Source organism: Mandrillus leucophaeus, unplaced genomic scaffold (genome assembly GCF_000951045.1).
Source record: "Mandrillus leucophaeus isolate KB7577 unplaced genomic scaffold, Mleu.le_1.0 Scaffold233, whole genome shotgun sequence".
NCBI classification, from domain to species: Eukaryota; Metazoa; Chordata; class Mammalia; order Primates; family Cercopithecidae; genus Mandrillus; species Mandrillus leucophaeus.
The window spans coordinates 778,031-801,232 of NW_012102399.1; the positions used below are offsets into that span (position 1 = coordinate 778,031).

A 23,202-nucleotide genomic window follows, 5' to 3' on the forward strand; every position below is an offset into this window, starting at 1 on the left:
GTAACTTGCCCAGGGTCATTCAGTAATAGGTAGGTGGAATTTGAATCCAAAATGTGATGCTAGAACCTGAATTCATAGCCACTGTATCATCAACACATGTTTGGTTAAATCCAGATATGGAGAAATTATTTTTATTATGTTGAGCTTCAGAGCATGCATAGACTCTGGAACCAGACTACCTAGGTTCAGATCTCCATTTCACCATTTAATGGCTGTGAGAAATTCGACTAGTTACTTCAGCTTTCAGTACCTGTTTCCTCATCTGTAAGTGGGAACAACAATAGTGTTTGCCTCCTACGGTAGTTCTGAGGATTAAATGAGTAAATTTAGTAAAAGGGCTCAGAAAAGTACCTTGAGCATATTATATAACCAATAACATTTACCTATTATCAATATTATTATTCTAATATAAAGTATTGAGAATAGTGGTATGAAACACTGGATATACTGCATGGCCCCAATTGAGATCTGAGATAGGCAGAATAATGGTTCCTAAAAATATCCATTCCCCAATCCCTGTAGGCTGTGAATATGTTACATTATTACCGCAAAAGGGACTTTGCAGATGTAATTAAAGTTATGAACCTTGAGAGGGGGAGATTCTGTCTAATCAATGGATTCTTAAAAGGCTGTAACTGGAGAGATACAGCAATGGAAGAAGAGGAAAGGAAGATTTAGAAGGATGAAAGGGTCTCAATCCACTGTTGCTGGCTTTGGAGACGAAGAGGGCCATAATTAAGGAATGTGAGTGGCCTCTAGAAGCTGGAAACAGCTCTCAGCTGACAGTCAGCAAAGAAACAGGGAGAACAGCTACAACAGCAAGGGACTGAATTTGTCCAACAACATGAATAAGCAAAAAAAAAATCAGATTCTTCCCTTAACTCTCTAGAAAGGAACACAGTCCTGTGGACACCTTGATTTTAGGCCATTGAGAACCATGTTGGACTTCTGATCTACAGAACCGTAAGGTAACAAACTGGTGGTGGTTCGAGCTTCTAACTTTGTTACAGAAATAGTATTAATAGTAAACTAATAAGAGATCCACACTTAACTTTTTCCTAAAAGACTCAAACATATTGATTTAGGAACTACATAATATTCTAGAATAAATTTAACTTCTTAAAGTCAGCATTTTAAAACTATATTAGGGACATAAATCAATATCTTATTTACATTTTTATTGTTAAATTCTTAGAATCTAAAAGTTGCTAAAAGGCTAAAGAGGATATAAAATGCTATTACAAAATATTTTCATCTTTTCTATGTAAAGGTAAAAGAATTCAATTTTAATTTTTTAACTTCTCATAGTTAATGAACAAATTAACTTTGATTTTTTTTTCCTAATATTTTTTAAGTCCACAGCCAAGTTCTAATAAAGGCGCTTAACATGTCACTAGGAATATATAAATTCTAGGTTTAAAATAACTTATGTTTTGCATTTACAGAGGTAAGCATTTACTAAGAAGCAAAATATTCTGTCTTGGTTATTATTTACTTATTCACTGCCTCTGAATTTATATGAATTAGCTCTGAGAGAGTAAGAGCTGTCTCTGTTTCCTGTCTTCACATTTTTATCAACACTGCCTAGCAAAACTCCCGGGCCTCAGAAAGCTTTTGTTAAATACATGAATGAAAAATAAATATATCTTTAAAAAAGTGGAAACAAAGCTTCCCTGGAACCTCAGCTCACTAGCTCATGGGAAAACTAACAAGGTGTACTGTATCTACAGGTTAAACATTAAAATCCAGAACTTATTTTAAACATTTTCAACAGAATGTTAAGTGTTACATGTTTCCCCGCATTCTGAATGAGATTAAATATGTTTCAAGTTTCTTGATATCTTTATTATTTTCATTCACTACTGTGTGATGTGCACATGACATACACAAGGCTCTATGAACCAAAATTTGCTTAATGAAAATGTCCTCTACGTCAAGTCTTTGTGTGAGTACTTTACCCTGTTCCTCTCAAAAATTAAGTGAAGCACAGCATACGTGTAGGCTAACTGAAAGAGGTGCAGCGTGGTTGGTTTTCTTCACAATTGCTAAACGAAAGGCCTACTCTTCTTCAGCAAGATTTTTACTCTCTAGAACAGCAGTATCCATAGAAATAGAATGGAAACCATGTAATTTAAAATTTTCCAAAACATTCTCATTTTGACATGTAATCAATATAAAATTAATGAAATATTTTACATTCTTTTTCTTTTCAGACCATGCTTTAGAAATCTGGTGCATGTTCTACACTTAAAGAGCTCAGTTCAGACTAGCCACTTTTCAGGTGGCCAGTGACTACTACACTGGACAGTTGCAGCTCTAGAAAATCCACTCCCAAACCCCTAAGTGAACTACATACCCTATCAACTTATAGCTTCTACTCTGTCTCAATTTGTACCATTGTTTCACAATTTGGATAGCATTAGAGTTCATTAATAACTTTTATTTTAGCAAGTCTGCTCCATGGGTAGTTTCTGAAATAAAAATACAAGCCCCCCTCCCCCCCAAAAAAAAACCTAATAACTGTGGTTCTACAGTATACGCTCTTTCTCGATGGTCTAACAGAGCTTTCGTAGAAGTGCCTGCTCCTTGTAGGGACGGAGAGTCGAGACTGGAGGCAAGAACTAAGACGTTCTTAAACCCTGCTACGTGCTGGAATCCTAAAGTGCCTACCATCATTCAAACCTTAGAACTAACTCTCCAGAGACACAGCCATTCATACCGCAGAACCAGATGGCAGTGGCGATCCTCAACGCCAGCTACACGTCACTGCCTGGTGAGTACTCTTCCCTCAGACCCCATTCCCAGAAGCTCTGCCTCGACTCCCCAAGGGGTAAGCGACCTGGCTGCCCTAATTCCTAAGCGTTACCGGGGAGATCTGAGGGCCTCCGAAGGCGGGAAACCTGAGGGCCTCCGAGGGCGGGAAACCTGAGGCCAGGCGCGCGCTGCCCCGAAGGCGAGAGCATGTCCGGTCCGCTCTACGGGGTCTCCGGGGAGCGCTTTGCAGGGCGGATGACTGACGGGCCAGCTACCTTCCTTCCTGAGCCTGCAGATCAACAAGCTATCCTCCCTGTGCACACAGGCCCCGAGGGCGGGCAGGTCTCCAAGCGCCGCGCAACTGCCCTAGGCCCGACGCAGCCACCTGCCAGAGGGTTCCCTCCCCACCAGGCCATCCCTCAGCCAGTCCTCCTCCGACAGCGAACGAGGAACCCCAGAGGCACGGAGGCGTCTCGCCGACATCCGGCGACCCTTGCCAGAGGCCGTTCGCCGTGTCCGCAAGCAGGGAAAGCCCGGCCCTCACAAGCCCCGGCTTCCCTTAGGCCCCTTGACACTTGTAGCCTCCTCACTTGCGGCCCCTGACCCGGGGCTGACCGGTTCGTGACTCTCCTGCCAATCAGAGACAGAGTTCATCCGGCCAACCGACCAATCACCGCGCGCGGGTGTCCGCTTCGGCTTTTCGGCCCTTCGGCCCTTCGGTTCTTCGGCTTGTCGGCTTTCGCGGCTGTTTGGCCATCCCGGGCCTTCAGCAGCGCCGCTAAAGCGCAGTGTTCGTTGGTGTAACTTTTTCTTTTTCTTTTTTTTTCCTTTTTTTTTTTTTTTTAGCCACTTCCGGCTCCTGCGTCGCTCCGGAAGCCTGCTAGTTCCGGAAGCGTTGGTAATCCAGATTCTGCTAGGAAAAGACAAGCTTTCCAGAGAATGTTTCAGAGAAAGTTACGTGGAGCGTGGGCGTTTCGCAGACTCCTAAGGTCAGTGTCTGCCCCAGAGAGCCGGAGTGCAAACCCGAGGTCTTGTTTTCAGCTGGGAGGTCGTGGAGTTTCACGACCTTGTAATTGTCGCCGTTTGCTTTTTTTCCCCTGTTTATTGGCTTCCTGTCTTCCTGGAAGAGGCAAATCAAAGCTTCTGAATGTCGGGAAAGGCAGTGAAGCAAACCTAAATTCCAAAAGATGTTTTTAGGATCGCGCCATTAAAAATAAACACACAGCTGCAGTTGAGCCCCTCTGCATTCCACGTATGACTTAAGAGACGAACTTTGAAATCTTTTTCTCTCACTTGGCGGTTGTGAGGATATTTACCTCTTATAAACGGCTTTATAAAGAATTGAGGATCCAAGCTTTACTTAATATCTGAAAGTTTATGTAAAGTGTTATATGTGGTACAAAAAATTTGAGTATACTTAGTTTTTAACATTGTCGAAAGCGCACGTAAAAGCAGTTTGATTTTCTTATGGGGGAAGAGATAATGAAAAGTTTCTGATAAAATTGCTTGCGATAAATTAGTTATATTTCACATTGTCTTTTGATAAGAAGTCTGAATGTGAGAAACGTTAACTTTTTTTTTCTGGGTTCTTAAAAATCGTTGTTTATTTATTGAAGTACCATTTTCCACATTTCCCACATTTAGTGAAAGGGCTTTTAGCAAGATGAGCAAGACTTGAACGTTCAAGTCTGACACATTCTATTAAACTTCCATGATGCCCCTCGGAAATATTTTATCTTGAAGTTTCGGGCAATTAGATGATACTGGGGCGCTCTCAACACCACAGCTTGTAGTCTAAACACCTTCCCCTAAAGTGTTACCTTTACTTAATCCTGAACAGAGTGAACTTGGGTTGACTCTTTTAACTTACCTGATCTCACCTATATTATTAATTACTTGTTTCCAGAAAGATTACAGTTGAGTGATCTTGAGCCAGGAAGATATTTGAAAGAACTATTTACAGAATTAAAAAAACAAACAAACAAAAACCCTTCATATTTTTTCTTAAAAAAATATATAAGTAACCGGACATGGAGTGAATACTAGACTATCAGACTAAAGAGTATTAGACTAAGTTGGATTCTAGTCCTGACTCTGATTGCCTTTGTACAGTTTTATCTCTTGGCCGTATTCTCCTTATTTTTAGAAATTAGTGTTAGTACTCAAGCTGGGGTTTTAAAACTGTTCCATAGGAGAACTTGTGTAGAAATTTTCTGGAGCCATGCAGGGAGAGACAAAGCAAGCCCACCCTCAGATTTGTTTTAACAAGAGCAGCTATTTATGTGTTCCGCTTGAATAACAAGGTTCTTGTTAAGAAGATTAAATTTGTATCTTAAACGAGATGATCTGCCTTTTCTTCTAGCAGTAAAATTCTGGTTTTTTTTTTTGAATATTCATTTGTACTCAATGTACCTTTATTTATTACAGTTTTTAAAAATAATATATTCACAGCTAATTTATTTCTAAAAGCTACAAATATGTCCCTACTCTGTTTCAATTTATTTTATAAATACAAATTTGAAATTGTTTTCTTTATGATCAAAATTAGAATTTATTATTCTGTCTTCCTCATATCCTTTTATTTTAGCCATAAAATTTTGCGTATATTTGATGCACATAATGATTCTTGCCGTAGGGAGGACAAATATTTTCCATTTTATATATTTGGTAGCTGAACGTTAAAGGTATTAGCAGGCTTGCTCATCATCACGTCGATTAAAAGTTCTCAGTCCTAGCCCCATGTTTTTCTCACAACATCAAATAATTGTAAGTTTCTTTCCCTCTTGCACACGATCCACATGCTCAGGTTCCTATAGCACAAGGAAAATGTGTGAATATGCACAATCTTTATTTCTGGCCAGAAGTTCTCTCTTGAATTTTTTCATTTTTTTCCTCTTTTGATGATCTGAGTTGGACAGCCTAGAAGCAAATTGGATGTTCTCTATACCTCTTTTCTGTGAAGTGATAACAGATTGTAAATGTTTCATGTTCCTTTTCCCTTCCTTTGGAATGTACAAGAAACCTCAGGAGAAAAGCCCTAAATTGCTCCATTTGCCCTATGTCTATAATCCTGCTCTTTAAAACCCAGCCCTGTGGTTTCTTTACATGGAAGTGGAGGCAAGGAAGGGATGTCTAGTATCCTCTGCCCTTCTCCATGTGGGATATTAATCTTCCTAACATATTCCCATCTATACAACAAAAATACCTTGTTCTATGTTGCTTCTTACTCAATTTAATATATTTTCTTTTTATCAGAGATCTCCCTTCTTACTGCCTGTCAATAAAATGAGATCAAATTCCATCCAAGTTATCTTTTCTTTGTTCTTACTAGTAAAACAAAAATCAAGAACTTCAGTGTAATTTTATTTTGATGATTCCTAACCACTTTTCTTTTTGTTGAGATGGAGTCTGGCTCTGTTGCCCAGGCTGGAGTGCAGTGGCATGATCTCAGCTCACTGTAGCCTCCACCTCCCAAGTTCAACAATTCTTCTGCCTCAGCCTTCCGAGTAGCTGGGATTGCAGGCGCGTGCCACCATGCCCGGCTAATTTTTGTATTTTTAGTAGAGACAGGATTTCAACATGTTTGCCAGACTGGTCTTGAACTCCTGACCTCAGGTTCTCCGCCCACCTCGGCCGACTTGTCTTTTAGTGTTAAATGAGTGAGTTGGCATTGCCTCTACCTTGCATGTATGTGTTCATAATAGTTAATGTTCACACCTTGGGTTTTTCACTAATCTATTCCCTTTGTTCAGATTTGACATGGTCCTTAGAATGGTCGTTTGACCACATGTATAGAGAGGCAGGGAGAGGGAATGTAGACGAGTTACATCCCAAGCAGCATGGAAAACTGTACCTCATTCCTTTAATTTCTTTCCCCATCTACAATCCTGACAGCTTGACTGGCAGTCTGGTCTTTTGAATGTGATCTTGAAAGGGAAAAAGATTTCTTTTGAGTTCTGTGGGATTAAATTTGATCCAAGCTTAGCAAATATCCATTCCACTAAGTGTATTTTGTATGTGCTACAGTTTTTCTAATGTTTACCATAAATTTACTAATTACCAGCTTGACTTTAGAAGGGTTGTTAATCTTCTCAAGCCTTAATTTTTGTCTTCTTAAAATGGAGATGATAATATTGTACTTACTGTGTTGTAAGAGTAAATGAAATAAAGAATGTAAAGAAAAGTTATAGTGCCTTGTACATGATATATATCACATGGTAGTTCCTCCTATTCCATTGCTAATGGCTGTTTATTCCTTTGGGGATATTTCCACATTCTCTTGTACCATAAAATGTGCAATTAAATGTTTGTTTCAGTTATTTTCAAGTCATTTAGAATTCTTAAGCAATTAGATTCTAAAGCCTGTTTTTTAAATTTATAGAGTATTTAAAGATCTAGCTGCTCATACATTTCATGTGTGTCTTGTTTGTTCATACTCGCACTAGTATTTTTCCCATAGTTTATGCCTATACTCTTAGTACTTGGCCTCTTTAAGGTAGCCCCATCTGTGTGACCTGTGTTACCATCCTAAACTTTTGGGTCCATCACCACGTTGTCAGTATAGGACACTGGTTTAGAGCTGGTTCTGCCCCCTCTGGTCATGGGATTTTACACAAGTCATCTAATCTCTTTGTGCCTTAATTTTCTTGTTTTAGAACAGAATTAATAACAGAACATCTTTGTTAGTATTATAAGGATTAAATGATTTAATATTTAAACTTGTACCTAGTAATTAGTTATAGTAGTCACTTGTTAGCATTCAGTAACTGCTAAGTGTTGTGTTTTCTCTGGTTGTAAATAAGTTCATTGGGATTGTCTTCCTTAGTGGTTCACTGTTACTCTCTATGAATACTGTCTCTGTCTCCTGTGTCCTGCTCTGATTTCTCTATTCCTCATGTCCTATATTGTTCTTTTGCAATTAGAAATAGCTGTTCTTTTATTTTTTTCCCTTTCCCTTCCAAGATTTCCTAAAACAGTTTATATAAGGATTCTAGATAGGTAGGTAAATTTACAGTTGCTTTTTTTTTTTTTTTTTTAACCAGTGAAGAGTGTAGTGTAATAAAATGACTTGTCTAGAGTCACACAGTGTGTTAGTGAACCTGGGCTAGAATACATACCTAATCAGAGGCAGTTTAACTCTGCTTTCCCCAATATTCGCTTCAGCATCTGTTCTTTATTTTCACAATAAGCATTCTCAGACTCAGAAGTATCAGGTTTCTGAAAGGAAAAAAAAAAATATGAGTGCCATGCTGTTATCTTAAAAATATACTTATAAAGCTAGGCCCAAGTATTGGAAATTCTTTTCTAAGGTTTTAAAAAAGTATTTTGTGCTAGTTTTAGATACTTGAATAACTATATTGTATATGAGATAAGTAAGGCACTCAGTTGATTGTATAAGACGCAATATAGTCTTGAGTTGTGTTGAGTTTTCTCTTCTCCCCAAATGGGGAAAACAAAAGTATTTTCTCCTCTTCTGGGGCAGGTTACTTAACCATTGTCCATATTTTTGAGAAATATGTGCAACTTTGAAGTTTATCTTTTAGATACATTTCAGAAGTGTTTTGTCATGTACCCACTACCACTTCAAAAAGAAAAATCCTATTTGGATTTTGATGAGGCAGTGTTCGTTGAAGTTAAAAGTAATTTAGAGGTCTATTGGACATAACACAGTTTTAAAATTTCACATATCTTGGCTATACCCAAATGAGCACAACTGGGATTTACAACATCAGATGTCTATAAACTATTAAAACTTAGTTTATGTATGATGAAAGAGAAGAACAAGAAAGTAGTGACAAGGCACTTAGCAAGTCTGTGGCAGAAGTGGGATTTGAACTTAGAGTTGTTAGGCCTGTTCACAGTGCCAGAGGTCACAGTGTTCTAATGGGCTTCAACCATAGCCTTTTTTCTTTTGCCCATATTTGAAATGTGTTCTGGGAATCAGTGTCCAGTTAAATCCCTCTTTGATGCATGTCCTATTTATTAGTATTGATTTCAATACAGTGGACAGTAAATCTATCTGACTATACAAAGGAAATAAAATGGTAGGTTATAGGTTCAAAACTTAAGATGTCTAGTCATAGAATTTTATTCATATAACCTCATAATACGAAATGCTAAGTTTAACATTTTCAGAAAGAGAAAACAATGAACGTGGTCTCATCCACTTTGATTGCTAGAACATTTAAGATAGTGTGGCAGTGACATTTTCATTCTAAAACTTAGTTTATTATTGTGGAGATGGAAAAGAGTAGCCTGGCAGGGGGTGCATGAGTGGGTATGACACCATAGAGATTACTTGAGAATCACATGTTTCTGCTGACAAAGTTTACAGGACTGTAAATTTAAATGCAGAATTTTTGTAGGCAGTATGCATTGACAAATATGCCTAATGGTAATGCATCTAATACTGAGAGTCTTGGAACAGGTCAATAATAATGTGTGTATTGATAGCAGCGATGTAGGAGATGCTACATGGTATTATAGCTAAAATCCATGTTATCCCCTTAATCATAATTACGTTAATATTGACAGGCCCTTGACAATACCCACATTATTATTGATAGATTTCTGTCGATAACATGTTTTTAAAGAAAATATATTCATTCATAATTTGTACTATACTCAATAAAACTATAAAATACATTCTGAAAAATTCCTTCATCCTCAGTGAGATACAGTCATTTGTTTAGTTTTTGGAATGTGATATAGATGGCAGAGTTTTTATTTTGGGGTATGAAAAACATAAAAGGAAAGCATGAGTTATTTAAGGGATAAGGTTATATATTGCTGCTCTTAGTAAATAATTTTTAGTTGTCTTTTTCTGTGAAAGAAAAGCAGTGTGACATGTTTAGTGATAAAATGTCAGCAGGAGACCCTTTTAATAGTTTTTAGTACTAGATCATTTTGTCTTAAACATATTTATGTGACAAGTTAATCACACTAACTCTAGTAGATGCTATACTTTTTATCTGGTCTTGATTTTGCCTTACGCATCTTTTTCACATATCCTCAACATGGTAGAATCTTTCACTAAACACTAAGATTATTTAGTGCCAATTATAATTTTAGTTACATATTTTTATATATCTCTTTGCATAATGAATAAATGTATCTGTCCCCTCCCCTGGGTTAGCATTTTGGAATCTTAAAGTTAGTATAGTTCGAGAGTTGCAGGAGTGGGTGGCTGGTAGGATTGTGTATGAAAAGATAGAATAGAAAAAAGCATTGTTTGTTTTGGCATTTTGGAAAAATCAATTAGAATTAAATTTAATGGTGGTGGTTTCAATTCAAAGGAATTCCTACTTTTTTAAAAAAGGAGTTAGCTTGTAATTTTTAAAAATACTCAAGTTTGAGCTTACATTTATAAAACTAAATACTAATTTACAATAACCAATAATTTAGAAATTGTTAAACTTACTTAAATTCTTGAAAGTAAAGTCAAAATAGACTTACCAGTGGTTGGGCATGGGTATTGGCAATCCTTGTAACAGAAGTCAGGAAAGTACTAGTTTACCAAGAGCATTGGGAATTTTTGACCCAAAAATGTGAAGGGATAGTATAGTCTTCCTCTTGATTTCCATGGTTCTTAAGTAAGTTAAATTACTTTGACTTTTCCAGGAAGTTGTTAGCATCATAGGTAGGCCCCTGAATTGTTGCAGGAATCCTATAAATCAGGTCTCCCAGAACGGCAGTTTTTCTTTTCTTCAGTTTTATTGAACTCTGCCATCAGATTAATCTTTTGAAATTTATATCCCATTGTGTCTCTTCTCTTCAATGATTATTCATGCCCACAGAATCAGTACAATTTCCTTAACACAGGTTCTTTTTACAATGTGGCTAGGTTGACACTTCAGTCAGTCTCTCCTGCTGGTCTGCTTGGTCATAGCAGATGACTTGTCTGCTTCCAGATAACAGATGTAGCCACATTGACGGGACTTAAATAACCAAGGATGAAGCTCATGCTGCAGCCTGTCTCCTTATGTCCCAGCTAGGCTATAATCAGGAGCTTGCACATTTCTGGGCTTTCACACAACCTGTTCCCTTACCTTACATACCATTTTCCTCTTTTCTGCCTGGGAAGTTTTGTGATCCTTTATAATGTTTTTATGTTTTGGGATCCATTCTTCACTTCAGAGATCAATGACCAGTCCTGATTTTCTATGTCTTTTAAAATGCTTGAATAAAAAGAAGTTAGCTGACAGTTAAATATTTAGGTTGAATCTCTGGTACCTAGGAGAATGCCTTGTATTTGGTAGGTGTCCAGTATATATTGGTTACATTGAGTAACCACTTGTCAGAGAATTAGAATTCACTAAAACACAAACAGCTTACACTATATTGGGAATAATTTTATGTGATATAAAGTCGTTTGCGGCATTTGTGCTTCATACCTATTATAACAAATGTTGTACCGCTGTAGAGGGAAGAAGATTCCATAATTGGGTTAGTTGAATTTCTAGTTATTTTGATTTCATCATTTTCTTCTACTCCTTGACTGCCCTTTTCTAGAGAGTATTCTAGAATAGCTGTACCTACCAGAAAGAGGGGGTGGGGTGGGAGTTCATGCGATGAGGAAGAACTGAATGTAATATGCTGGTGATGAACACAAGTTTGTGTGCTTGTGTTGGACTGCCTGTAGCATGTTCTGTGCAGCAAAGCACCCTAGCGTCAAGTATTATAAGTGTGCATTCATGAGGTTTCTTTATTTTAAGATAACAGGCACAACTGTATTGATGGGGCTAAATAATCACGGGAGCAGGTCATGTGGGAACCCATCTCTTTTCTCAGTCCACACTGTGTCATATCCTTTCAGACAAGGTGGAAGTTAAGTGGACAATGAATTCCACTGAACCATATCTCTGCCCACTCCTGCCTGGCCCCTCCCACATGCACACAGAAGGGTGACAGCATGTTCGTGGTTTAACTGCCACAATTTATGTCTTAACGATGTCAATATTTCCTGGAAAAACATTTTGATACAGGTTGTTTGAGGCATTACTATGACTAATAGTGAAGGTTTCAGTTTTTTGAAATGAGATTTGCCAAAATTAGTTTGGGGCCTGTTACTTTTCATGCCCATCCCTAGCCAAAGCAACAATAATGTAATAAATAATACTGCTTTTATGGCTTCCAAACCACTTTCGTAACATTATCTGGTTCAATCTCAACAACTTTGTGAGGTAGCTGTTATTTCCAACTTTTAGGAGAAGAATCCGAGGCTAATGAATTTTTTTAAGATCACATAGCAAGTAAGTGGCAGAGCTAGAACTTGAGCCCAGGCCTGTTTGATTTTAAATCTGCTTTTTCCACTCTATGACAGATGCCTAAAGAAGAATGTAGAGCCTGGGAGAAGTATTCTACTTTAATGAACTATGATGTGTAATAGACAGTGTCTGTTCTATGTTTACAACTAAAAGAAGTCACAAAAATGACTAAAATGTTGGAAAATAAAACCTAAAACAAAAAATAGAGAAATTATTCATCTGGAGGAGCCAAGGCTGAAGAACAGTTTAATAATAGTCTTTTGGTCTATTAAAGAGTCTTACGTAGGGAGGAGAGCAAGCCCAGCTGTTCCTAATCTACACTGAGGCCAGGCCTGGGGAGAAAAAGAAGAAAGAAAAAAATGTTAAACTGTAACAGAAGGGATAAGAAAGAATTTTTTGATAATAAGTATTGTTAAATATTGTATTGGTTAAAGACTGTTTAGGTCTCCTTTTTTGGCAGTCATTAAAAATTCCTATTTTTACTGAATGTTTTTAAGTGTGATTCCTCCAAAAACAAGAGACTTGAAATATATGATTCTTCTGAGAAACCACTCCCTCTGACCAGTTGCTCACTAAATATCACTAAGGAACCTGAGGAAGAGATGCAGTTATGCTGTGCTTATCAAGAGGGTACATTCTGAGAAACACATAGTTTGATGATTTCCTCATTGTGTGAATATCATAGAGTGTACTTACACAAGCCTAGTTGGTATAGCCTAGTTCATACCTCATTATATTTTACTGTGCTTTCTTCTGGTTTGCAGATACTGCTTTTACAAATTAAAGGTTTTGTAGCAAACCTGAGTCAATCAAGTCTATCTGCACAATTTTTTTCCAACAGCATGTACTCAACTTTGTGTCTCTGTGTAACATTTAGGTAATTCTTGCAATATTTCAGACTTTTTTTTATTATGATATTCATAATGGTGACCTGTGATCAGTGATCTTTGTTATTACTATTGTAACTGTTCTGGGGCACCAGGAACTGTATCCATATAAGATGGTGAACTTAATAAATATTCTAGGGCACCAAGAACTGTTTCCATATAAGATGGTGAACTTATATTCTGGGGCACATGGTAGAATCCTTCATTAAACACTAAGAACTGGTATCCATATAAGATGGTGAACTTAATAAATATTCTGGGGCACCAAGAACTGTTTCCATATAAGATGATGAACTTATATTCTGGGGCACATGGCAGAATCCTTCATTAAACACTAAGAACTGGTATCCATATAAGATGGTGAACTTAATAAATATTGTGTGTTCTGACTGTTCGACTGACTTGCCTATTCCCTGAGACACAACAGTGCTGAAATTAGGCCAATTAAAATAAGCCTACAAAAGCCTACAATGACCCTTTCACTTGAACACGTGTTCAAGTGAACAAGTGTTCAAGTGAAAGGAAGGGTTGTACATCTCTCACTTTAAATCAAAATCTAGCAGTGATTAAGCTTAGTGAGGAAGCCATGTCAGAAGCCAACAGAGGCCAAACAGCCTCTGTTGTGAGGCTCTTATACCAAACAGCCAAGTTGTGAATGCAAAGGAAAAGTTCTTGAAGGAAATTAAAAGTGCTCCTCCAGGGAACACATGAATTAAAGAAAGTAAACAGCCTTGTTGCTGATGATGTGGAAAAAGTTTTAGTGGTCTAGATAGAAGATCAGACCAGCCACAAAATTCCCTTAAGCCGAAGCCTAATCCAGAGCAAGTTCCTAACTCTCTTCAATTCTTTAAGACAGAGAGGTGAGAAATCTGCAGAAGAAGAGGTGGAAGCTAGGAGAGGTTGGTTCATAAGATTTAAGGAAATAACCATCTTTTATAATATAAACATGCAAGCTGAAGCAGCAAATGCTGACATCAGAGCTGCAGCAAGTTATCCAGAAGCTGTAGCTAAATAATTGATGAAGGTGGCTAGGCTAGACAATATATTTTCAAGGTAGACAAAAGCCTTATGTTGGAAGAAAATGCCATGTAACACTTTGATAGCTAGAGAGGAGAAGCCAATATGTGGCTTCAGAGCTTCAAAGGACAGACTGACTCTCCTGTTGGGGGCTAATGTAGCTGGTGGCTTTTAAGTTGAAGCCAGTGCTTATTTACCATTCCAAAAATTCGAAGACCCTTAAGAATTACGCTAGAACTGCTCTGCCTGTACTTTATAAATAAAAAAAAAAACAAAGCCTGGATGACAGCACATCTGTTTGCAGCATGGTTTACTGAATATTTTAAGCACACAGGTGAGACCTGCTCAAAAAAAAGTATTTCAAAATATTACTGCTCATCGATGTGCACCTTAGTCACCCAGGAGCTCTGACGAAGATGTACAAGGAGATTAATGTTTTCATGCCTGCTGTTACAGCATTCATGCTGCACCCTGTGGATCAAGGAGTAATTTTGACTTTTATATATTATTTTTTAAGAACTACATTTCATAAGGCTGTAGTTGCCAATAGCAGTTTCTCTGATGGATCTGGGCAAAGTAAATTGAAAACCTTCTGGAAAAGATTCGCCGTTCTGTGTACCATTAAGAACATGATTCATGAGAGGTCAACATATCGACATGAACAGGAGTTTGTAAGAAGTTGATTCTAACCATTGTGGATGACTTTGAGAAGTTCAAGACTTCAGTGGAGGAAATAACTACAGATGTGGTAGAAACAGCAAGAGAACTAGAATTAGAGTGGAGCCTAAAGATGTGACTGATTTGCTGCAATCTCATAATAGAACTTGAATCGATGAGTTGCTTCCCCTCTTTTTTTTTTTTTTGAAACGAAGATCATGCTCTGTCACTCAGGCTGGTGTACAATAGCACAGTCAGCTCACTGCAGCCTCTCAGTCTGGGCTCAAGCAACTCTCCTGCCTCAGCCTCCCCTTAGTAGCTAGGACTACAGATGCATGCCAGCATGCCTGGCTATTTTTTTTTTTTTTTTTTTAATTTTTGTAGAGAAAGTGTCTCCCTATGTTGCCCAGCAATCCTCCCTTGGCCTCCCAAAGGTCTGGAGTTATAGGCATGAGCCACTGCACCCAGTGAGTTGCTTCTTATGGATAAACAAAGAAAGTGGTTTCTTAAGATGGAGTCTACACTTGGGGAAATGCTGTAAACATTGTTGAAAAGATAGTAAAGGATTTAGAATATCCCATAAACTTAATTGATAAAGCAGTGACAGGGTTTGAGACTATTTACTGCAATTTTGAAAGAAGGTTTACTCTTGGTAAAATGCTACCCTTTAGAAAGCTTCGCATGTTACAGTAGAGAAATCTTTCATGAAATGAGTCAATCCATGCAGCAAACTTTGTTGCTGTCATAAGATATTGCCACAACCACCCCAGCCTTCAGCAGTCATCACCCTGATCAGTCAGCAGGCATTAACATCAAGGCAGGACCCTCCACTATCAAAAAGATTATAACTCACTGAGGGCTCAGGTGGTTGTTAGCATTTTTTAGCAATCAAGTAATTTTTAATTAAGGTATGTTCGTTGTTTTTAAGGCACAGTGCTATTGCACACTTAATTGATTACAGTATAGTGAAAGTGTAAGTTTTATATGCATTGGAAAACCAAAAAAGTTGTGTAACTTACTTTATTGTGATATTTACTTTATTGCAGTGGTCTGGAACCTAACCTAGAGTGTCTCTGAGGTATGTCTGTTTTATGTGATTCTGATGAACTCACAAGTTTGAAAACCACTAGACTAGAGGAACAGAGACCACAGGACTGTGATGGTGAAGACCACAGTTTAGACGGATTAAAAGTCCAGAGATATATGTATCTTTATCATAGACAAATATATGTTAGCAGTTAACTAACAGAATAAGATTATGTTGTTACAAAGAAAGTTGAATGTGTTACAAATAGACAAGATCTATCTTGTTTTGAATCACTGTCTTCATGATTTTAGCACTTACATAGATCAAGTAGATTTAAAATAGATTAGTTTTACCAGAGGGGCATCAGACTTCTAAAATTCTACCTGGATTTTTTCTGTCATATTTATATAACTGCTTACTGAACTTTTCCACTTAGATGTCTCATAGGAGCCTCAGATCTTTAACATTGCATGTATTTATTATCTTTCTGTTCAAACCTGTATTGCCTCATGGATTTCTTGTTTCAGGGACTTGGATCCCTATCACTCAATTACTTAAGTCAGTTTTTCTTGGCTTATTTCTCTCCAGATAGTGTCACTTCTACCACCTCATCGCTTTCAAAGATACCCTTTTCTCTCTGTCCCCACTGATACTTTTCTAATTTAGGCCATCATTAGTTTCTCACCAGATCATTTTAACAACCTGTTAACTAGTCTCTATGTTTCCAGTCTTTTCTCTCAGCCTCGAATCCATTCTTTCCTCAGGGTGGTCAGAACAAACAGTCTAAAATGTAAATCTTATTAGTTCTTTGCGTACAACTATTGAGGGCTTCCCATTACCTTCTTCATAAAATACAGCCTTCTCAGCTTGGCTTCTAGGGCCTTTAGGACCTGTCTCCTGCTTCTTTCCAGCCTTATCTCATCTGTGCACCTCTAGTCCTTAGTACCTACTCTTCCCACCATTGGCAATAATAATCTTACCCTCCTTTACCAGGCTGACATGCTAATACTTCAGGTGGCTGCTTAGGTATTTCCTCTCCCAGGAAGCCTTCTCTGACCTTCTGAAGTATAGTTGTAACCATAGTGCCCTGAATTTTCCCTTGCAGATCACTGATCGCACCTTATTGTAATCATGTGTTTATTTTATATAGCACACCCTTACTTTTCTCTCTCGTTCCACAGTAGACTATAGGCTCCACAAGGGTTGAGACAGTGTCTGTTATACCATTATATCACTAGCTCTCACATTAACAGGTAAATAACAGATGCACAATAAACATGTTGAAATTAGTGACATTAATAATAATCATCTGTCTGGATATGGTAATTTGAAATAATTTTAAAGGGCAATGGATGGGAATTTATATTTTCTATCCTTCACACATCACAGACTTTCATCCTGTTCATTTATTCATTTATCTAGTGCTTGTAGAGTGCCTTCTATGTACCAGGAACTGAGATAGTTGTTCTGATTCAACTGTAATAAGGCTCAAATAATCTTTACAACAGTGCTTATCCTCTAGTGGAGGAAATAAACAATTTATAAGTAGTTTATGTACAGTAGATAGAGGCCAAGAAAGAGAAAGAATAGCGTGCCAAGGGAACAACTCGATGGGCAGCTACCCAAATTTGGAGTCAGAAGGAAGTGATGTCTGAGCCAGTACTTAAAAACTTAGTATGAGTTTTCAGTTAAAGATTGGAAACAGACTGTTCCACACAAAGGGAAAGGACAGTGAAGTCTACTGGCGAACATAAGAAGGGGGTACTTTTTGACTGGATATGATGCGTAAAGAAGGAAAGCAAGCTGGGAGTGGATTTGGGGAGGTTTGTGTTTTAGAACATTGGCATTGTGGGGAATGCACTGAAGGAGGCAGAAGGTAAGGTAGACCAATTTGTTGGAATCCATGAGAGAGGAGAGCAGCCAGAATTCAGGAAAAGGTTTGCGGGGGATAGAGAGTGACAGATGGATTAGGAAAAATTTTGGACCACGTATCAACAGTCCTTGGCAATGGATTTGATTTGTAGAGTGAGGAAAGGGAACTACCTTTCTAACTTTATTCTTTTTTGTGTGTAGCTTCTGGCAAGTATGAGGCAAGGGTTTCACAGAAGAACTTGGAGCAAAAATTCCCACTGCCATAGCTATAGGCTGTCCAGTCTTGAGGGCGCTGCAGGAACGGGAAAATGGTGAGATCTGCCCAGAAGATCATTGGCATTTATGGTGAGAAGCATTCCTGTTGCATATCTGGTTTGAGAGAAAAATAGCACCAAACAACCTGTTATTCAATGATCACTTTTATTTCCTGGACTTGAACTTGTTAAACATGTAGTCTTCTGCCACTAAGTCTTCTAGGATGCATGGGTAAATTTAGAACTTCCCTCTTGAAAACATCTTCGGTTGTCAAAGATACTCCCAATTTCAAGAAGTACAAGTTTATTTTACCTTCTAATAAATTGTGTTTATCATTCTTTTACTAAAAATCATAACAGAATAGAATGTGAAAAGACTTTGAAGGTTGTTTTATCTCCAGCCCTTTGTTTTATCAGTGAAGAAACCAAGGCATAGGTCAGGGTCGGGGAAATGACTTGTCGAAGAATACATGACCAGAGCGTGGCAGTGAGCTCCGGCAGGATCCATGCCTCCTTCAATAACTGTTCTTTCTGTTAGTGTATTGGCCTTTTAAAGGCCTAGACATGATAACCAAGCCCAGTGTGGTGATAGCCCATTTTAATTTTTTTGTGTTTTTTTTTTTTTCCCTAGCTTTATTGGAGTATAATTGGCAAGTAAAAATGGTATATATTCAAAGTGTGCAATGTAATGATGTATTTTTTTTGGTCATGGGTGGATTTGCCAGTTAATAATAATTAAAGTATCTGAACTGGTCTGTATACTGGATTATAGCAGTGACTTGGTGTTTTAATTATATCAGCTTGCACATAATACGTATATATGTATTGAATCAGTAATATATGTGTATTAAATCAGTAAGCTGTACCTAGCTAACCATTAATCAGCTCTTACATTTCATTTAAGTTTTTTTGCCTTTAGCACCAATTTGTTTCCTTAGTGTATTTATGACAATATTGTGTTATATATTTTTGTATCATAGCTTTCTTAGAGTACTGTATGATGTATACATTTTTAGTACGTTAATAATGATATTTCTGCATTCTTGTTCCCTCATACTAAGATTTAGTACTATTTATTTTCTGCAATAGTGTGATAGAATAGTAACCATGTATTGTTCTTTTATTTTTCTTTTTAACTTCCTTTACACATATAAAATGTATTTGAGAAAGATTAAATGACTTGCTGAAAAATAACACCTTTGGAGTCAGTAGAAGTGCTGGAAAATAAACTGAGGTCTTGACTTAACCAACCATTTGCAATGTTCTATATAGTTGTTGTATTTATTACCTTCCAATGTCTCTTCATTAGTCATGTTATTCAGCCTCCTTTCTGTTAACTTCAGGATTTTAGTATCTCCCTGCTAGACTATCTGACCAAAGAGTATTGCTTAAAAGTATATTTGTGGAAAGAGGGTACAGGTTTTGTTTTGTTTTGTTTTGTTATTTCTTTGATGAGGAGGGCCAAGAAAAAAGAAAAAGAAATTAATAAAAAAAAAAGGCAGGGGGAGAAAGAAAGGCTCTGAGAGACGAGACAGAAGTTTCAAGTAAGAAGTGATTATCCGCTGTACTGTTTTAGACTACTGAAAGGCTCATCTCTTATGTATCCTGTGTAATTTGTGTATGACAGTTTCCAGGCATAAGTTGAGGGGGTTGTACAAGATTGCAACTCTTTGTTAATGTTCTTCAATTGTATTTTTTCCTAGAGACCTTCAGAGAAGACATGGCTTCCAGAAAAGAGAATGCAAAGAGTGCAAACAGAGTGCTAAGAATAAGCCAGTTGGATGCGCTTGAACTAAACAAGGCCCTGGAGCAGCTAGTTTGGTCCCAGTTTACTCAGTGCTTTCATGGATTTAAACCTGGGCTATTAGCTCGCTTTGAGCCAGAGGTGAAAGCGTGCTTATGGCTTTTCTTGTGGAGATTCACCATCTACTCCAAAAATGCCACAGTGGGACAGTCAGTTTTGAATATTCAGTACAAAAATGATTTTTCCCCTAACCTGAGATATCAGCCACCCAGTAAAAATCAAAAAATCTGGTATGCTGTTTGTACAATTGGTGGGAGGTGGTTAGAAGAACGATGCTATGATTTGTTTCGAAACCATCATTTAGCATCATTTGGGAAAGTCAAGCAGTGTGTGAATTTTGTGGTTGGACTTTTGAAATTAGGTGGACTGATTAATTTTTTGATTTTCCTTCAGAGGGGAAAGTTTGCAACTTTGACAGAACGTCTCCTAGGCATTCATTCTGTATTTTGCAAGCCTCAAAACATACGTGAAGTTGGCTTTGAATACATGAATAGGGAACTTCTCTGGCATGGTTTTGCTGAATTTCTGATTTTTCTCTTACCACTTATCAGTGTCCAGAAGTTGAAAGCCAAGCTGTCTTCATGGTGTATCCCTCTTACTGGTGCACCTAATAGTGACAATACATTAGCCACTAGTGGCAAAGAATGCTCTCTTTGTGGAGAGTGGCCCACCATGCCTCACACCATAGGATGTGAGCATATTTTCTGTTATTTCTGTGCTAAGAGTAGTTTCTTATTTGACATGTACTTTACTTGTCCTAAGTGTGGCACAGAAGTGCACAGTCTGCAGCCACTGAAATCAGGAATTGAGATGTCAGAAGTAAATGCTCTTTAGAAACTAAAATTGCTTCCTCTGAGGAAAAAAATGCACCGTGTTTAAATTCTGAATGTTAGTCATCCTAAGTAAACCATTTATGTATCCTTTATAAGGAATGTGCTGCCTAGCCATTGTCTTCTGCTCCTTTCCAGTCATGACTAAATTCTAATCACTAGAAACCATGTGATTCTAAATATATTATGGAAATGTTATTTAAATCATTGCATTCAATTTTTAATGTCAAGAATAGTGGACAACTTTTGTCAGGTGACTGCTAACAATGCTCCTTCATTTTACTACTTCTTAAAACGAGGTTGGATTCTAAAGATAAAGATTTTGGAGACTCTGGGATGAGTGTGCATTTATTTTCAGAGATAACATAATATGATAATGTGACAACTATAAGACTGTTGTTTTAAACCTTAAGACCTGATGCCTCAGTTCTCAGTTGTAATTTTTTTTTTTTTGAGACGGTGTCCCGCTCTGTCACCCAGGCTGGAGTGCAGTGGCGCAATCTCTGCTCACTGCAACCTCCGCCTCCCGGGTTCAAGGAATTCTTCTGCCTCAGCCTCCCGATTATCTGGGACTACAGGTGCGTGTCACGATGCCCAGCTAATTTTTGTATTTTTAGTTTCACCGTGTTAGCCAGGATGGTCTCTCTCTCCTGACCTTATGGTCTATCCACCTCGGCCTCCCAAAGTGCTGGGATTACAGGCGTGAGCCAGTGCCTGGCCACCTCAGTTGTAATGTTACGCTTTTCTCCGAAGCCAGTTTTTAAGAAGTTCAGTCCTCAGCTGTCTGACCCCTCCACAGTTGTCTTTATATTCAGGAAGCAAAAATTACTTAAGGCAACTTGGAAGTGAGGCCTGGGAACAACTGGGGGCAACTAGTACAAACAGCACTATTTACAGGTCTCTTTCTCTTGCCTTTGATTCAGAGCTCTCATTCTCAGTAAATATTGATAGTTTTATTGAAACAAAAGAGGTCATTAGCATGGTAATAATACAGCAGCGCATATCAAGATAATTCTGTATCGTTCACTCCTTTTCTCTGCATTTTTTTACTTAAAAATAAATTTAGACTTAAAATTGTATAGAATTATTAGCTTGAACATTGAATTATCTCGTCTTAACTAGAATTTTTTTAAAAAACAGTTTTTAAATGTTTTTAAATAAATGTCTTGCTAGTATGGTGGAAATACACTGCCAGTTCATTTTTCTCTTCATCTTTCATTGAAAAGCACTCAGCTGCCAGGTACTGACGTAGCCATTGGAGGCACAACACTACATTAAGCAGGAAAAAGAAAGTTACCTTTGTGGAGTTTACGTTCTGTGATTGAATGAACTATAAGTTTAATTTAGATTCAATTTAGTGTAAGATACCGAAGAAGTTTTGTAGTTTGAGTTAAGAGTATTTTACATCTTAAGAGTTTTCCTTCTTTTGCCTCCTGTAATTTTAAAATATTATTGTAGAAAACATCAACAATTCAGGAAAAAATATAAAATCAACTCTCCCACAATTTTTTGAGAGAGATCATCACTATATTTTGCTATATTTGTAGATTTGTTGCACATACATTTCTTATCTACAAAATTATTATAATGAATATGCAATTTTGTTATTTTTGAAAAATAGCATTTTTTCATATGCATAAATATTCTTCAAAAATATTTTAGGGCTGAGCACAATGGCTCATGCCTGTAATCTCAGGCTCCCTATTTAGGGAAGCAGAGCCTGGGAGTTTGAGGTCGTTTCTAAAAAAATAAAAATATATACAAACGTCTTTTTTTTTTTTTCCTTTGGTGAGAAAGGGCCTCACCCAGTCACCCAGGTTGGAGTGCAGTGGTGCGATCATGGCTAACCGCAGCCTTTCCCTCCTGGGTCTCAAGTGATCCTCCCATCTAAGCCTCCCAAGTTGCTGGGACCACAGGCCCATGCCACCATGCCTGGCTAATTTTTTGTAGAGATGAGGTCTCACTTTGTTGCCCAGGCTGGTCTTGAACTTCTGGGCTCAAGCAGTCCTGCTACCCTGGCCTCCCAAAGTTATGGGATTACAGGCATGAGCCACTGCACCCGGCCATAATATATTTTCAAAAGGCTATGCATATGCCATCGTATTCCTATTCCTATTATTATTTAACCACCGTCATAGAGTATTTAGGTTCTTTTCACTTTCTGTTGTGAATAATGCAATGATGAATCTGAGTTCATTAAGTGAAGAGTCCAGCTGCACACTGCAGGCCCAGTCTGGATGTAGGTGCTCAGATGGTTCTCTTTGAGACAGGCTTTAGCCCTTGGCTCTCATTTTTATGATGCGTCTACATGGCATGAGGGACACAGATCCTGCTAGAATTCAAATCCCACTTGTGTGTAACCTAGGGCAATGTGCCACATCTCTGCACATCTGTACATTGTAAGGATTACATGTTTAGTGTAAATAAAGCTCTTAAAACAATACCTGACACATACTAAATAGGATATAATAGTAGTGCTTTCCTTTGCTGTTGTCAGTATTATTCTGAGTCAGTTTCATTCTCACACAGAATGATGGCCGCTAGAAACTCAAGGCTTATATTCTGCTAGTTTTCTGATCCCACTGGCATGAGATACTCTTGCCTAATAGTTCCCGCTAAAGTCCAGGAGCTCACTGTTACTGGTCTGCCTTGGAGTATGTGCACATTCCTGAACCAACCACTATCGCTAGGGGATGGAAAATACTGTTCCTGGTTACTTAAATGTAGGTGACACTCCTCCCATATACCACATGAACCTAAAGGAGTCCTGGAGGAGGCCGTTCACCACAGGAAACTGAGGTGTTCTTAGAAGAGTGGATGCTGGCGGATAGATC

General features: G+C 37.9%; 1 protein-coding gene across 6 annotated transcripts; it reads left to right on the forward strand.

The window, feature by feature from the left end:
• The first annotated feature begins 2,610 nt into the window (after window positions 1–2,610).
• PEX2 (peroxisomal biogenesis factor 2) lies at window positions 2,611–21,552 on the forward strand. 6 transcript variants are annotated; one of them, XM_011981964.1, is made up of 5 exons: window positions 2,611–2,773; window positions 3,601–3,743; window positions 15,628–15,659; window positions 17,682–17,791; window positions 19,438–21,552. In XM_011981964.1, exon 5 carries the CDS (start codon window positions 19,455–19,457, stop codon window positions 20,370–20,372), a length of 918 nt encoding a protein of 305 aa, XP_011837354.1. In that variant the 5' UTR covers window positions 2,611–2,773; window positions 3,601–3,743; window positions 15,628–15,659; window positions 17,682–17,791; window positions 19,438–19,454; the 3' UTR covers window positions 20,373–21,552. The 6 variants fall into 6 exon arrangements, with proteins under 6 accessions (XP_011837354.1, XP_011837356.1, XP_011837353.1 ...); XM_011981968.1 differs by lacking the exon at window positions 2,611–2,773 and adding an exon at window positions 18,213–18,215 and having other exon boundaries at window positions 3,484–3,743; XM_011981963.1 differs by lacking the exon at window positions 2,611–2,773 and having other exon boundaries at window positions 3,415–3,743.
• The last annotated feature ends 1,650 nt before the right edge of the window (window positions 21,553–23,202 follow it).

Excerpts from the sequence above, each read along its gene's own strand:
- PEX2 (XM_011981964.1), top strand. The coding sequence starts at position 19,455 with ATGGCTTCCAGAAAAGAGAATGCAAAGAGTGCAAACAGAGTGCTAAGA.